General features: G+C 44.1%; 1 protein-coding gene across 29 annotated transcripts in view; it reads right to left on the bottom strand.

The window, feature by feature from the left end:
* The window catches only part of FNBP1 (formin binding protein 1), a 96394-nt gene that overhangs the window by 64180 nt on the left and 16313 nt on the right, over positions 1 to 15901 (bottom strand). For 22 of the 29 annotated variants that reach the window (XM_072025159.1, XM_072025162.1, XM_072025164.1 and 19 more), the window contains exons 1-2: positions 4271 to 4396; positions 1534 to 1649 (exon numbers count right to left, since the gene is read on the bottom strand). In XM_072025159.1, the coding sequence (XP_071881260.1) occupies positions 1534 to 1649; positions 4271 to 4381 (227 nt within the window). In that variant the 5' untranslated portion in view covers positions 4382 to 4396. Of the gene's footprint in view, positions 1 to 1533; positions 1650 to 4270; positions 4397 to 8261; positions 8393 to 15901 lie in introns of those variants that run through there. The other 7 variants (XM_027471221.3, XM_072025168.1, XM_072025171.1 and 4 more) reach the window with 2 other exon arrangements.

Below are 15901 nucleotides of genomic sequence, written 5' to 3'. Positions count from 1 at the left end.
TTTAACATTTTGTTTGCTTATTTATTTTCATGATTATGCTCTTCATGCCTAAAATTCATCACCCTTAGAAATTCAGTGGGTCAAGGGTGTGATTCTTTGTAAGACAGACTTGCTCACACAGGTAATCTGCTGGGGTTTCCCAGTCTACTCATGCTCTCTTCCACCTCACTCTGCCTCTGTAACTCAATCTCTTCTCATCTCCATAGGATGTGAGCAATTTGTTCCTGCACAACTTATATTTTCTATTTCCTGCTCGTCTATATAGCAGAAACTCTGGGAAATCCTTGTGGCATTCCCCTGAGAAAGCACATAACCGTGAAGGCAGGGCTTTATCAGGTACCAGCCTCTAGCAAATAATAAGCCACTGCCCATCTCAAAAGCCATTCAAACTAAAGCATCAAAAGTTCTGAGCTAGCTTTTTTTTTTTCTTTTTCTTTTTAATAGACATTTTGCTTTAGGTATATACAGATCAGCTAGAAGCGCAGATCTCAATCTCTATAAATACCAGGAAGACGGGAGGAGATTCTAATATGTATTATAATCATGCAGGGGGAAAAAAGGGATGGATTTACTGGAGGGGTTGGGAAGCATTAGTCCTGTACTCCCCCTCCCAGTTAGCTTCCATCCCCTTCACCCCTTCCATTTAATTACCCTGGGCACTAGTGGCTGCCAACTACGTTGCATCATAGCCTCTCCGCAATAGCTGGGCTGTGTGCTGTGCTCCCCACTAACCCTTGTTCACTTCTCTTCTGCCCTTCTGGGGAAAAGGGTAAGAGCTACCCATTGTGGGGTGGTTCTTCACGCCCCTTCCCTCCTCCCTCTCCTCCATTCACAGTGGGTCTGATCTCAAGGAATTGGTTTTCAGGGTCTGGTTCGCTTATACTCGTATCCTTACATACAACCAGAAAACACCCAGAAGGAACTTCCAGTAATTTAGCTACTTCTGATAAATTCCAAGGACCTCAGCTCTGTTCGAGACGCATTGCAAGAACATTGGCAAGACTCTAAAAGTGTCAAAATTCAAATCTTAGGCTGCAATATGACTGTAGACTAAATTTCCACGTGCCGAGACTGACTTTCTGACCTGCAGTTTCTTCAACACCAGTTCAACAAGAGGTTGAAGTGTTCTTTTCTTATGAAAAGAAACCCTAAACTTTGTCCTGTAACAAATTATTATTGTGCTGAATTCTTAAAACCTTCAGAATTCCTGTGCAGTCCTAATTTCATGGAAAACATTACAACGCTACCCCAAAGCCTGAGCCATTAACCATGAGTAAATCACGAGTAAGCCCTAGTGTGCTATTCAGTCACCTAAATACCCTTACTTTTACAAAGCATATGATGTTTAGCAGAGATAAAAACCAGCATGTTAAATTAATTTTAGCTTTCCATTCTTTAAACTAAAGCTATTCTCCATCTAAAAGCAATCATTATAAGCTATACCAATTACCACCACTGTAACATGAACTTAGAGATGATTACAGGCGCTGAACAGATTCAACTCCAAGTCCAGAACTTTGCATATCAACTTACCTAAGCTGCTTTGCATAGCTGAGTTCAATCTCTGTTCTTTCTTTTACAAACTTGATGTATTTTTCCAGAACATCAATACCCCATTGCGTGTGTTTTTCTAAATTGTCAAACTGGTCCTGCAATGAAGCAAAAAAAAAAGTTTAGTCTCATTGAACATAGAAATAACTAAAAATAATTTCCAAAGTACGTATCGCTACAAAGTGGTATTAATATTTTCCATTGCCACAGTTAGACATTTTTATAGCAACGCAGGTTTTTTAAATCAACAGAAATCTATATTTTAACATGAGGCCAAGTCAGTAATGCTCTTCGTTCTTCATTTCTGAATCACTTCCATTTCATAAAATTCTGGCAATTTAACTGAACACAATTTTCTAATATCAAGACATACCTAGACAAATGATAAGAAATGGATCCTCTTGTCAGAATTTTATTGCACTCTAAGAGTTAACAGGAGTTCCATGAATTTGAGGCCTACTCCTAATTAATACTTCTAATATTAGTCTAAAAAATAATTTGAATTCAGCCTTTGTCAATGCTAAGAATTTAAAATATCTCTTAGAAAAGCTAAGGCTTTCTACAGAATAGGACTTACTTCCCCCTACAGCCTCATGATTTGTTCAAAAATAGAAGACATGCTAGCAAATGATGCCACAAAATTACATTAGCTATGTTTACAGCAATTCTTCTTGTCTATCTACTTTTATATACAGATGCGACTTTGTTCTTCAAATATCACTGCCCTCAAAAACACAGTCACACATGTTTTCACTAAAGTCTTTTTCAATCAAGAACATTCCACAAGTCAGTTTGGGATTTGCAAATGCCAAGAGAAATTAAGCAACTCTAAATCCAAATTAATTATCCAAGCCAACTTATCATTATATAGAGTTAACCTCAAATTACTTTTAATATTTTTTTTTCAAATATAGCTACTTTAACCATACTCATATTCCATAGTCATCCATTCCATGTAGCATTTCAAAAGTCACTGTTTCTACAACGCTTTTAAATTATGTTTTAAGCAAACTTGGTATCTCGATATACTGCATACTTAACCCTACCGAAATGCAATGTAAACAAGCTATTTAATATCAGCCTGAATGACTTGGCATCAGGTTCCATTCTGTATTATGTGGAAAGCAAAGAATAGATTTTGTACATCTGTGGTACAGAAGTTAGATTTGCAATGTTTTCCAAAAATATTTATACACTCAGAGATTTAGGTCAAATGCTTAGCTGCCATAATTAAAGCTTCCAACAGAAGCGATGCTGCTTTCTATCTGTCGTGTGATTACCAGTTTGTAGGGCTATCATCAAGCGTTATCAAGGTGCTATAAACCCACTTCCTTAGATGCACAAAGCGAAAAAAATAACAAGCCTACTACAGAGCCTCGTTTCTGACTCTGCTGCTTTTAAGCAAATACCACTTTGTGTGCTGCAGCGTTTCCGGTTCGGACAGAAAATGAGATCGTATCAGGAGAGATTCTTCCAGTGCTGAGCAAGACAACTGCACACAGAAGCTGCTGCTTGATAATGAAAGCATATTAAATGCATTTTGAAGGAAAGAAATCAGAAATGCCTTACAGGAAGAAAACTATCAAGAAACCAGTTAAAACAGCAGGTAACATGCACGGGGCTGGACACATCGGCTCTGGGTAGCTGCACGGTTGCTCTGCTTTAGCATAAGGGACTACTTTAAACCCATCAGCCACAGCAGACTAGGCTTCAGTTTAAACAATGTCAGTTTTAGACAACGAAAGAGTCACAGGGCAGGGGGAAACAGCAAGGGGCAATCGTGTACAAGTACCAAAATAGCAAAGAACTCCTATGATGCCCTAAGACCCGTGCTCCAGAAGCCATGGAAAAAATGGTTAAAGGCAACTAAAAAGAAGGACTCAGACTGCACAGAATAAAACTCTGATATCCAGCAAAGTAAGTCACCCTTAAAGCAAAGTCATGTCATGCACTCAAAAAGAGGATGTCTGTATTCTGCAGAAGGCAGAGGCATGTACTGTGCCGGCAGGTATTTGCATACAGACTGCACAGCCAGGGAGAGCACAGCGATGCCGGGGTAACACACACACCTTTCCTTGGCCTGCAGGGCTCCCAGCAGTGCCTAAGGACCACAAGAGGCAGCTCCTGCTCGGTTCCCAATATACAGCCTCTAAATCTCACAGACTATGCTGGTGTCGAGAAAGTGCTGCAAACATAGCCTTCGTAAGGGTTCTGATAAAGAGGCCGCCTAGCTATCCCACGCTCTGCTCTTCCACAATTTACATTATTTAACATAAACACATGCATATAAAATAAATACCCGGCAAGGCAGTCCAGTACCCACAAGTTTACATATATTCACACACACTCCCAGCTTTGAAAAGGGAAGTCTTAGGTAGGGAAATCCAAGTGCTAACCCCCCGTAAGCAAATCAGACCACTCTTCTCAGATGTTCTGTACTGCTAGCAAAAAACTAACTTGCATCTTACTGTAACCCTACCCAAGAGGAAAGGTCACAGCTTCCCATTAGGGAAGAATGCCCTTTGAGGAGGATCGTGCCCTTTGAGAGAATTCAAACTGTGCTAAGTGCACGGAAAGACACCCTGGAAAAGCAATCTTGGTAGTGGCTTGTTATTTTCTGAACGAAAATCACCAGCAGTACAAGCCTCTTCCACCACCACCTCCCCCCCTCCCACCTCAGGCTCTGTTCTCAGAGCATCCTTTAAAGTAGGAAAAAAACCTGCAGATGACTCCAAGAAGCTAACACGGTCTGCTCTGTGGTCCTTTGGATCAATCTGGTGGGCTGTTTCAGTGGCCTCACTATGTCACGTCTGGAGAAAGAGAACTCCATGCTGTGCAGAGGCGAACACAGCGTGCTGCTGCTGTCTGATACACCGTGAGAAGATGCTAACTTTCTATTTATAAAGCGAGGAAAGAAACTTGTGTCCCACAACGAGTGGTAACTAGAAGAACCTTGACCAGATGAAACGATGAGCACTAACCTCTGCTATCAGGCAAGGTGAAATATAGCTCCTTTCTGCAGACTTTGCTAAAGATAGAGTTTCTGTCCTTTTCCGGGCATTGAACAGTTTTGGCCTGAGTGTCATTTCACTGAACTGCCAACGCCCTGCAATGATGTGTTATACTGGGGTCATGTGCCCCATACCTTCAGTTCTTCTCTGTGCTCCTTAAGGACGAAATAAAGTCAGTAAAATTGAGAGCATGAGATTTGAAAGGAAAGAATGCAGCCAGAGGGGCCTACACCATGCATGCCCTCCTCGTGTCCCGCATCTGCTCAGCAAGCTGAGGGTAGGGGATGGCTCTACTTTAAAGCTAATGAAATCTAATGACAAATGAGAGTACACAGAATGCTTTGGTCATCAATTTAATTTACAGAATTCCCAAATCGCCAGTATGTGCAACCAGTACAAAACCACAGTCTCTAAAAGGAGATTGACAGTAATCATCAACAATAACATGCCTTTAAGAAATTAACAATTTTAAAAAGATTTAAAAGGCATTTGCTATTTCCAAAGGTCACCACAAAAATACATTACTACTTGGAATCCGAAAAGTTAAAAAACCTCTTCTGTTCTGTAGAAAATTTGGTCTAGTTTCAGTATCATGAACAATGAAGTCTTCACCCTTCTCCATAACAGACTGCTTCCCATAAGAAGATTTCCCATGAGTAGGTTGGGAAGGGAAAAAATTGAATAAATTTCTTCAAAAGACTCCCAGTACTTCAGTACTACATTTCATCTCAGTTTTCACTGAACTCCAGAATCATTATATTGCATAAAACAAGCACTTAAAACAAGTAATTCCAGTAAAAATGGTATCATGAAGAGGGCAGAGCCAGCAGTAGGTCAGCTAGCACTTGGGCTAACCTAAGCACTTGTAGCACCAGGTGTAAGCGGCTTCTTGTACTCCAAGAGCAAAACTTGGCGAGGGTTTCCAAGCCCGGAGCTCAATAAAGGTATCAAGGTCCCACTGAAAGCCTGGGAGAAGTATCTACTTTACAAAAAGGAGCAAGAGTGGAGGGTGTGAGGATTCCCATGGTGTTTGCACAACCAGGAGCAGCCTGATGGCAGCAGTACGGGCACAGAGCTGGGTGCACAGGAGCAGGTTACACGCGCTGCTATGGCTCGACGGGGGTGCTCAGCTGCTGGAAGCTGGCTCAGATCCCTTGATGAGCTGCTGCTTCAGCTCTTCATTCCAACCTGCACATCTCTGTTTCTTTTCTGCAGTCTTCTCGCCCTCCCACTCAGAGGGCATATGAAAACAATACATTCCACGAGGCCTTTAGCACTCTTTGAGAAAAGTGAGAAAACAAGATGAGAAGCTTGGCGAGGTGCTCAGCTCCCACCAGACCACAGGGTGGGGAGACAGAAGGGCACTTTGTGCCTATTTTCTCTAAACCCAAATGTTTTCTAGAACAGTTTGCTACTTTCCTCTGACTCAGAGGCCTGTTTGCATACAGAAACACTCCTGAGCAAAACACAGTAGTGACAAACGAGGTGTGTGGCCGCAGCCCCCACGTTACCATCTGTCCTTTGGCCTTCCAGTGGGCCAAATCGCATCCTCCTCCATTTCCGAATCCCCGTGCTTCCTCCCTGTGGTACCAAGAGCTCGCTAAAGGAGACAAAGAGTCCTGAAGGGTGCTCAGGAAGCGCACATCATGAGAGTGCTCACACAGCTGGGACTTGCTCCTCCGTTGGACCCCAGCAGCTCCCACCAGCAGTGCCACTTGCCAACACAAACACCGAGCCTCCGCCGAGCACCGGGGAGCCGAGCACACGAGCTGAGCCACCCGGCTCCACGTGGGTGGACAGCACAGCCTCTGGCTGCGAGCTGCCGCAAGCAAGCTGTGTCTCCGCATCTCTTCAGTGCTCAGCATCTTCTCGAGCAGCTAGATAAAAATGTAAACTCCAAGGAGGAAAGAGCTTCATCGGTAAGCTGAATGGGAACTGGGCATCCAAATAATCAGCGGGCTTTGAAAATTTCATTCCTAAGGCAAAAGTGTTTCTGACTTTGTTTCTGTTTCCATTAATTCCCTCCCAGTATTTTTACCCAAATAACCTCATGCTCACGCATACTTTCTGAAACTCAGCTGCAGCCTTTTTACACTGACAATGCTTAAAATGGAAATGGTCCTGCTATTTGCTTTTCCTTGTTTTAGCTGCTACTTTAAGCTGTCAAATTCCCTCACTTCTCAAGTATTCTCCTGAAGTCACATTCATCAACATAGCAAAGTATTTTGGGAAGAAGAAAGTTAGCCATTAAAAAAACCCTCCCTCCATTCCTAAGCCACAAAACATGGAGTACAACCAGTTATTGAGCAATAATGTTATTCATGTGGTCTTCAGGGATCAGGTCAGTAAGATATTCCTAATTCTTTCAAGAGCACTTTCATCTATTGTGAAATCATTCGGCTCAGGGCTCATTCAAATCCAGGGATGGATGAGACCTTCATTTTCACCAACAAACCCAGAGGGGGCTGCGGGAGAGCTGGGGAGGGACTCTTCGTCACGGGGTGTGGTAATAGGACAAGGGGGATGGCTTTAAGCTAAAAGACTGTAGATTCAGATAGGTTTAGATATAAGGAGGAGAATCTTTACTCCGAGGGCAGTGAGGCCCTGGCCCAGGCTGCCCTGAGGAGCTGGGGGTGCCCCATCCCTGGCAGTGCCCAGGGCCAGGTTGGATGGGGCTGGGGGCAAAGGGCTGGAACTGGGTGGGCTTGGAGGTCCCTTCCAACCCAAACCATTCAGTGATTCTATGATTCTGGGAGACTTTGCCAGTAAATTCTGCAATTTTAATCATTATGTCATCTGTTCAAACCTGCTCAGGTTAGGGTTAGGTGGCGATGTAACCAAGCCTAGCTGCCATTCCTCCTGCTGCTTCCACAGGTAGCAATGCAGGAGCCAGGAACACCAAAACAAAGCCAAGTGGGGAATTTGAATGCTGCAAATTCAGATGCTAGTAACAGAGAAACAAAGCCTTTGTATTTAGCATAATCCTCCTATATTACTAAATCCTGCAACATAATAGGAAAACCATGATTATTAAATGTTAAAAACATTTAAGACTTTCTACTCTCTCACTCTCTGGGGAATTCCATTCCATCTCCTCCAGAATCCACTCTCCTAAAAATGTATATTAGAATAGGGGAATTGAATGTGGTGTTTTTTCCCCCTCTGGTTCATACCTACCCCTCCCCCATTGATTTAAAAAGAGGAAACGTCCGTTTCTATAGAAAAAAGGAATTAAAAATCAAGAACATTAAAGTAAATTAGTATTTGAATACTGTAAGTATATTTCAAAAACTTCAAATTAGATTAAAAAAAGGCTGATGAACCCTGCACAAGCTCAGTTAGGTCCCGTATGGCACGATGCAGTGCTAGCAGAACACGACAGGGTTCAGATGCACAGGTTCTCGGAGACCTACAGTAAAGCTACATGCAAACGTAGCAGTCTTCAGGCAAACTAATAATGCAAAACCAAAAAAAACAAACATGAAGTACAAACTACCAGTGCAAGAGCCTTCAAGAGAGCAGAGGGGAGCAGAAAATGAGAAAGCACTTCAGCATTTGTTGGCTCAGCCACTGCCGGCGAGAGACCACGTCCCACACAGAACTTGTCGGCTCTCGGCAGCGAAATCCTCAGCTAACGACAACTGAACAAACATCTGCGGTGATCCACACCAGGCATTTAAAACAGTACTGGACACTGACCTTTGGCTTCGAGCAGCACAAATAAGGAGGACTAAGAGCACCAGAGAAGACAGACCGACGAGAAGGGGAGAACATCTCTTTTTGGTTTACACTGAAGTGGTGCTGTGGCTTTACCGGCTGCTTTACGTGGGTCGTGGAAGGGTTACATTAGTATATCCGGTCCTCACTGATAAAACTATTTACAATCACATTTTTCCTTCTGATTTCCTATTGATCCACACTTAGTTTCATTTTAACCTTTAAGTATTAAATTCTTCCTGACCTTCCACCTTAAACAAGCATATTTCCACCTGAAATATACGGTAAGTGGCCCAGAAAAATCCAATCTGCTCTCCCCACCTCCATTTCCTCCTAATCTCCATCCTTAACTCATTTCCCATAAAGACCAAAAGTTTTTTTTTTTTTATTCTTTTCCCTCTTCTGATGATGCTCCTCTGAACTTGATCTAGACATGAAAAATGCAAACAAGATTCCGCACCGCATTGTTAGACAACTGAGTGCGCTTCAAACTTGTGGGGAAAAAAATCCCACAGATCAGGAGTGGAAACAGATTATGGCTTATGTTGAAATATCCTGTATGTTGCTAGATGAATTCACCTCCAATTGTCCAATATTAACATTAGGAATTAAGCAGCCTGCCTTCCAGCCTTGAGACGCTTTCAATTTTCAGCACTTTTGTGCCAGATTTAATTTAGGGTTTAAAAATCATCTTGCCCCAGTACAAGAGCAGGGCCCTGTGCAAAGGGCGGTGATGGGGCATCCCTCTAATTGCTGCTGAGACCAACCACACACATCCCCACCCCAAAAAACACCTTCCATAAACTCAAGAGTGACCCCTCCTGCCAATTAAGCAGAAGTGCCGTCTCACGTGCAGGTTTTGGCCATCCCCTAACAGAAATCTGACTGAAGGCAAACAGGAGGTACTTCAGAAAAAAACCTCTGAGCCCACAGCCCAGTGGCCAGCACTGGAGAGCACAAGGAAAATCAGAGTCCCACTGAGCCGGGCCAGGTCCAGGAGCACAACAAGACCTTCAGGGTGTGCAGGGAGCAGGTTGAGCTGTGCCATCTGCCAACCAGACCCACCTGCAGGAAAGCTGTGCGGGTACATCCCCACCCACCGCCACGTGGAGCTCGTTGCTGTACCAGCAGAGCTTTCAACTGGCTTTTAGAGGAAGTGATTCACAACACCAGACCACTGCAGCAGAAACAGGGACCATGACAGCCAGCCCCAGTGCCAAACAAGACCTGGCAAAGCCTGCAAGCAGCGAGGATGGCTCACAGAGAGGCAGCCCAGGGTGTCAGATGGGCAACAAGACACCTGCTTGGCCGCTCACTGGAGCACAGCCCGACCCTTCGCATCGTGACCCACTTTGACACCTCTTCTGGGAGCCCTGGAGGACCTGGCACACGGGTCACAGGAGGCAGCCTCCCTGCACGGAGTACGGCCGCTGCTGTGGCTGCCAGGTGCCCGTGCTGAACGGCAGAGCACTGAGCTGCCAGCACGAAGCTGGGGGCACTCCTTGGGCCAAGCCACGCAGCCACAGGCAGCCCTGCCTCATTCATCCAAGCCTGTCCTGGTTCCCAGGGCTGCTACAGACTGCCTTCCCCAGCACAACCCATGGAGGACAACCCCAAAGCTTGCACCTCCACCATCCTGTATTAAAATAAAGCCTTTTGCTCCCCCCAGCCCAACGTATCCTGCAAAGGATGTGGTAGCGCAGAGCTTGCGGTGCTGCTCGAGCAGCAGGGCAAGTAACAGGAAGGAAGGTGTGAGAGGATGTGCCATCGGAGAGAGGATGTGGTCGCTGCTGCAGCTCGCAGAAGGTGCTGCCAGAGGGGTGACAGCAGAGAGCAGTGATTAATTCTGGGGAGCGGGGCAGGACGGGAACAGCTGAAGCGGGGTGGGACAGACCCGATGAGCAACAGGCGACTCAAACAGCAACTGAGTCAAGGATACCGGGCCTGGGACAGTAAGGCTGTCCTTCTGCAGGCAAGCAAAGAACAGGAAGTCTGACTTCCTTAGAACGGAGATTTTTGAGGTGAAATTATGTAGGTTACGTGCCCTGGCTGGCACGTGCAGATGACCGTAAGTCCATCCAGTGTTATCTGGCATTATCCAGGCAGCGTTTCAGTTTTATTCAAATGATTACCTAAGAAGGCTGCACCGAGGCATTACAGACTCGACACAAGTTGTCTGCTGTTACCAGTGGGAAGATGTTTCAAAGAAAAGTTGCGCAGTTCCTCTTTTAAGAGCTGTGTGCATCTCAGAGGTGTCATAATGTCCCATTCTTGAAAAATGAATGCTACACTTTTCTTCGAATACAGAAAAGGTAAGGCTCAGAAAGCCCTGCTTGCCATGTCCAAGGATACTTTTCACAGATGACCACGCTGCAGCAGCAATTCATTTCCCTCAAATAAGTTTATACATTTTGAGGTTTGAGGCACCGCACGAGCTTGCCACAATGAGAACCATCTGTCACAGGCAGACTGCTCGGCAATGAACACTTCTGCGAGCACACAGTTCTGCTTACAACACACATAGAAGAAATCCCAGAATGGGACAGAGTTTTGTTTCAAAATATAGCATAATGTGCAAATTACAACCCAGGATATAAGAAAGCTCTTAAAGATCAAAATAATAAGGCCTCAACTAATGCCAGAAGTAAGGTCAGAAATACCAGTGTTTTAGTGAAGGGCTGCATTTCAACCCTTTTTCTGTACATCTTCAGTCACTTAAACTGAAGAAAAATGTGCACATGCTGCTTCTCCTTTTGGTGGTACTAGTGCAATTCATCTGATTTATGCGGACTTAATCCCAATAGACACAGGGGCAAACAGCAGAACTGGGATCTTAAAAATCCAGATAAATTTCCTCAGACTCATTAGCTAAGCAAAGCCTAAGTAGAGGCTGGTAACTACTAAAATCTTCTGGGGCCCAGAGAAATGCTGCATCTCTATCATTAGCATTAATGATACCCATGAAACTCGTTTGAAAAACAAAGAACCAAAACAAACAATGCTAACCTCTTCCTTCTGCTCATCCTGGGGGAGGAGGAATGGGACAAGGATTCAGTTTTGCTGACAGTATCCAGAGCTGCAGCCTGAAAGCTGCAATGGCCCACAGGGATTCGTCGTTCTGGTGCGTGCGCTATAAACAAGAGCTTTGAAAATGAGCAGACTCCGGCGTGTATCGCCCTGCCGCCGGGACGGCATAAATCAGGAGGAGCAGCACAGCTCCACATCGGAGCTGCCTCCCTCCGGAGCTGCAGCGTGGTAACAATGCTAAATACTTGTTGTTGTTGTTCCAGTAAGATCTTTCAGTTGACAATGTCGCAACTCCTCGCTGTTCCGCAGCACCATCCCACTTCCCTGATTTAGTACGCAGCCATTCTTTTATTCTGAAATTATTTCAACAAAAGCAGTTTTAGAACTAACTCCCAGTAAATCTGCTGGTGCCTGACTATGCCTCTGGATTAACTGTTGACTGATTTTCATCCTCTTTTTTTTCCACTGTGAATCTCTTCCTTAATAATACCAGCTGTTAAAACAAAGATCAACAAGATCTCCTGCCCACACAGTTTCCCCTTTGGGCAATTGTGTACTGATTATTAAGAGCGAACCATGCAGTGCTCCTGCTCATCACACGGATAGCTACAATACAAAAACAAACAAGTGTGCTGATACACTTCAAAAAAAAAAAAAAGACACACACAAAGGCAATTTTGCCCTCTTACACAAAATCACACAAAGTTACAATACTATAATCTCAACCACAAGAACAGTACTTCAAGTTGTAGTAGTCTGTGGTAACGTATTCTGGGGAAAGAAATCAGCTTCTTTGTAAACTGACAGCATGCAGGATGCATCACATAATACGCATGCAGCTCTGCACATCCTCAAAGCCCATGATTTGGTTATCCAGCCTTTTCTGTTATAATCCCTGGTGTAAGCACAGAGCTGGAGCTCAGGACCAGGATCAATCCCCTTCTGTTCATTGTCTTCAAAACAGTTATATTCGGGTGGTGGTCTTATTTTTTTATATAACCACTTAAAAAAACAACCAGTGACCATGAGCCATCCAGAGAGCCCTGGATCTCTTTGTCTAAAGGTGGCCCATATGGGCTACATTAAAAAGAAAACCATGCCTGGTATTCTCAATAGCAAAACCTCTGATCTTCTAATCTGCATGAAATAAATCACCTGTCAGATGTAGAATTTCAAACTGAGCATGCCTTGGGTCTCTTTTCTATACAGTTGTTAAGCCTAAAGATTTTTTCCCCCCCAAACAGAAGAGCCCTTACTCCTCTTTGCCACCGCCTCTGGCTGTGAAGCGCTCCGAGGGGAGACTACCAAGCTCCACTGCAGGCCTGGGCCTTCTGGGATGTTTATGCTGCCGTTTGCAAAAGAGGATGTTGTAAAAGGCGCTGTAATTTTGTTCAGCAGGAGGCTGCTGCCTACAGTCATTAAATGTTTTCTACGTGTTTTCTTCTGTTTCAGCTGGAGCAATGGTGATATCGATAGTGAAAAACCAGTCCCCCCTTAAGTGTCTGCAGCCCTTCCCTGAAGTTCAAATTAACAGTGAAAATCTCTTAAGCTAACTGTTCCCTCCTCTCTTTTCCAAATTAAATGGAACTAGCAGCTGATAAAGACTGAAGTACCCCTTTGCAGATGGGGGTTCAAAAAGCGCTTAATATCTGAAATACCGTGCCATTACAAATACAGCCCTAGATCTTTCAAGGACCACTTCAAACTCAGGACCAAATAACATTACTGCTTTGCCTTAAGCATTTCTATCTACCACTGCATTCCATTTATAACCCAGGAATTAGATCTGGCGCTTCTGCTCTGATTCAAGGAATATTCGGTTTCCAAATCAGGAGACACATACGTCTAAATCAGAGGTATATGGCAGTCAGGAAATCTAACGCAATGAAGAAAATGACTTTCCCTTTTCGTAACAAAGCGGTTCTGAGCATGCAGCAATTTAAATGCCTGCAAGCACAGGCATAAAGCCACCTTAAATTTTACACACAAAGTTGATCACTTCAAAGTTGAACAAAGTGTCCAAAAATGCATTTCATATTTCAGTACTATCCACTCCCACAGACAACAGTCAAGCAACAGTGGAAAATAATAGATGAATTCTGGAAGCAGTCCAGAAACAGAGAAGTAAACGAGTTCAGGAGAAGGCTGTTTGCTTTGAATGCACCCACTGGAGTTTGCCACACCGTTCTTTAAACAAGCAAGAGCCAACATTTTCTACAGCTATGAAAACAGCAACCAAGCCATTTAGCTAACATCCTGATAAATATTTTCCTATTAACTATTAGGTTATCATCATCTAAAAAGTTGGGATGAGAAAACTCTTCAGAAAAGTGACTAACCCCTGCTGGATCTGCAGACACTGCAGAAGTTCACAGAGCGGGGCTTTTTGTCTTTAGACACTGACATTGTTCCAGACTGAGCCCACCTGCATCAAATACCTCAACCTCTAGCTGGACCTCGAGGTGCCCCTTCTCCCCTGCAGAAGATGTGATCACTCACGCAGTCACAGACCTGTCCATGCAAACTCAGACATGGCCAAACCCACCCTAACATGCCAACTGTACTGCTGACATCTTACTTGGGCTCACAAACACCTGTCTAGGTGTCAGGGTGTACATTGCTATCTGTAAATAAGGAGCCCTGACAACTCCAGTGACAGCATCTTCCCCTTTGGAGGGAGAGACCGTGTATTCATTCCTTCATTCTCACACACAGTTCTGTTCTTTTTCTACGAAGCTTGTCCTCAGGTACTGTAGTACGACTCACATTAATTATAATTTGAGCTCATGTTAAGTCAAAGATTAAATCTGAAGAAAAGTAATCACATTTCCCTTTGCCAAATAATCACTGTATGAAGCCTCTCTGAAACCACCCTGCCCTTCCCAATAGAAGCCTCTCTCAGTTCAGCAATAAGATCCCAGCAAAGCTAAATGAATGCACCAAAGTAGGTGGAATAAAGAAGGGGAAACACTGTACAAAATGCTGACCCACCAAAAGCACACAAAGCATTTGTTCAGTAGGGAAAACGAATAATTGAATCGGAGGCAAATTACCAAACAAACATCAATTAAATTACATGCTACGATACAAAAGGAGGCTCTCCCACGCACATCTTGCCTTTGCAGAGTCAATAGCACAGCACGCACACAGCCAAGCTACAACCTTCTGTGGATTGTGGCTGAGCCATCGGAGCTACTCAGTCGAGGATGCTTGAGATTCTCCAAGAGGCACAAGTCAATTGCAAGCATCTAAAGAGGTAAATGCAACTCCATGGCACCAAAGAAACATTCATCCAAGCAGTACAGAGATCACGTCACCAAGCTTTGTAAAATAGGAAGAAATAAATGTTTCCTACCCTACAAGCTTGACATTCACAGAACACACAGAACTAGAGTCTTGTAACCCCATCATCTTTTCCATCCACATAGGAGAAGTTCCTGCCAACCTGCTCAGAGCATCTGAAACCGGTGGTAGCAGCAGCAAGGATCTGGGGGTGGCTCCATGCTAGCGCTGCCTGCACACGAGGCGCTGCACACACGGTGCCGACACCGGGCTCGGCAACACAGCAGCGGAAAGTGGGGAACCACAGCACAGCCGGTGTGACCAGGTGGTTTGCTGCCTGTCCCACAAAGCATCTCTAATAGGGCCACGCTGTGAGCCCCGGTGGAAAAAGTTCAAGCTCAGTTTGCTAGCTAAAAGGTAAACTAAAGTTACAGGCACTAGGAAGTAAGCAGGGCAGCAGTACTGAGTGAACAAACCTAACCTGGCAAAGGGGGGCAATTCAGCTCACTTGATCTTAGGTCCTTGGGTTCAGACAGAAGTGTGGGTATTTTATAACATGTGCTATACCGTGACAGCGACACCAGGGTATAGGTGTCGAGCCTTCAGAAGGCTTGAATAAGGGTGCATCATCACACCCCTAAATATTCTTTAGGAATGTAATTTCAATTATCTATTAATCGAGCTTTCAAGGCATAGAGAAGAAATAAAAACACTAGCTAAATTACAACATTTAGAACTGCAGCGCAATGGAGCTTGGATGAAAAGCCACATGTCTGTCACACCAGTTCCCTCGCCCCATCTTCCAGGACTACGTGTTTGCCTAAATCTATTATCACTGAAATAAGTGTCAGCACTAAATGTTTTGATTTGATTCAATTCTTGAACACGCAGCTGTGACAGCTTTATATTCAGTTCTGAACAGTCAATTGCTACAAGCTCACGCTCCTCAGACAGAAGTATGGCTGCAGCAGGTAACAAAATGATGCTTCACCCATCTAGGTAACTCACTGAAATGATTGGGTTAAACAGATGCTTTGATTTAGAGATTGAAAAGCTTAAAAGTAGACTTGCAAAAAAAAAAAGTTTGACTCCAAAAATCTGTTCACATCCTTCCTGTCCAAGAAGTGCCAGACAGAATAATGTTTTTGAGGGAGAAAGGGGTATTGGTATACTACACATACTGGTTCTACTCTGCCATTTAAGCATCAACTTGCAAGCCTGAAATGGTGCCACGGGAAGTACCCATAAAAACATCAGGTTGATTGCACCCAGTCTCATTAAAGCCACATTATTTTAGTTTACCTAAACGTAAA

This window comes from Anas platyrhynchos, chromosome 18 (assembly GCF_047663525.1).
Source record: "Anas platyrhynchos isolate ZD024472 breed Pekin duck chromosome 18, IASCAAS_PekinDuck_T2T, whole genome shotgun sequence".
Lineage (NCBI taxonomy): Eukaryota > Metazoa > Chordata > Aves > Anseriformes > Anatidae > Anas > Anas platyrhynchos.
Note: the sequence above shows the minus strand (reverse complement) of the source record. Positions and strands in the feature narration are given on the sequence as shown.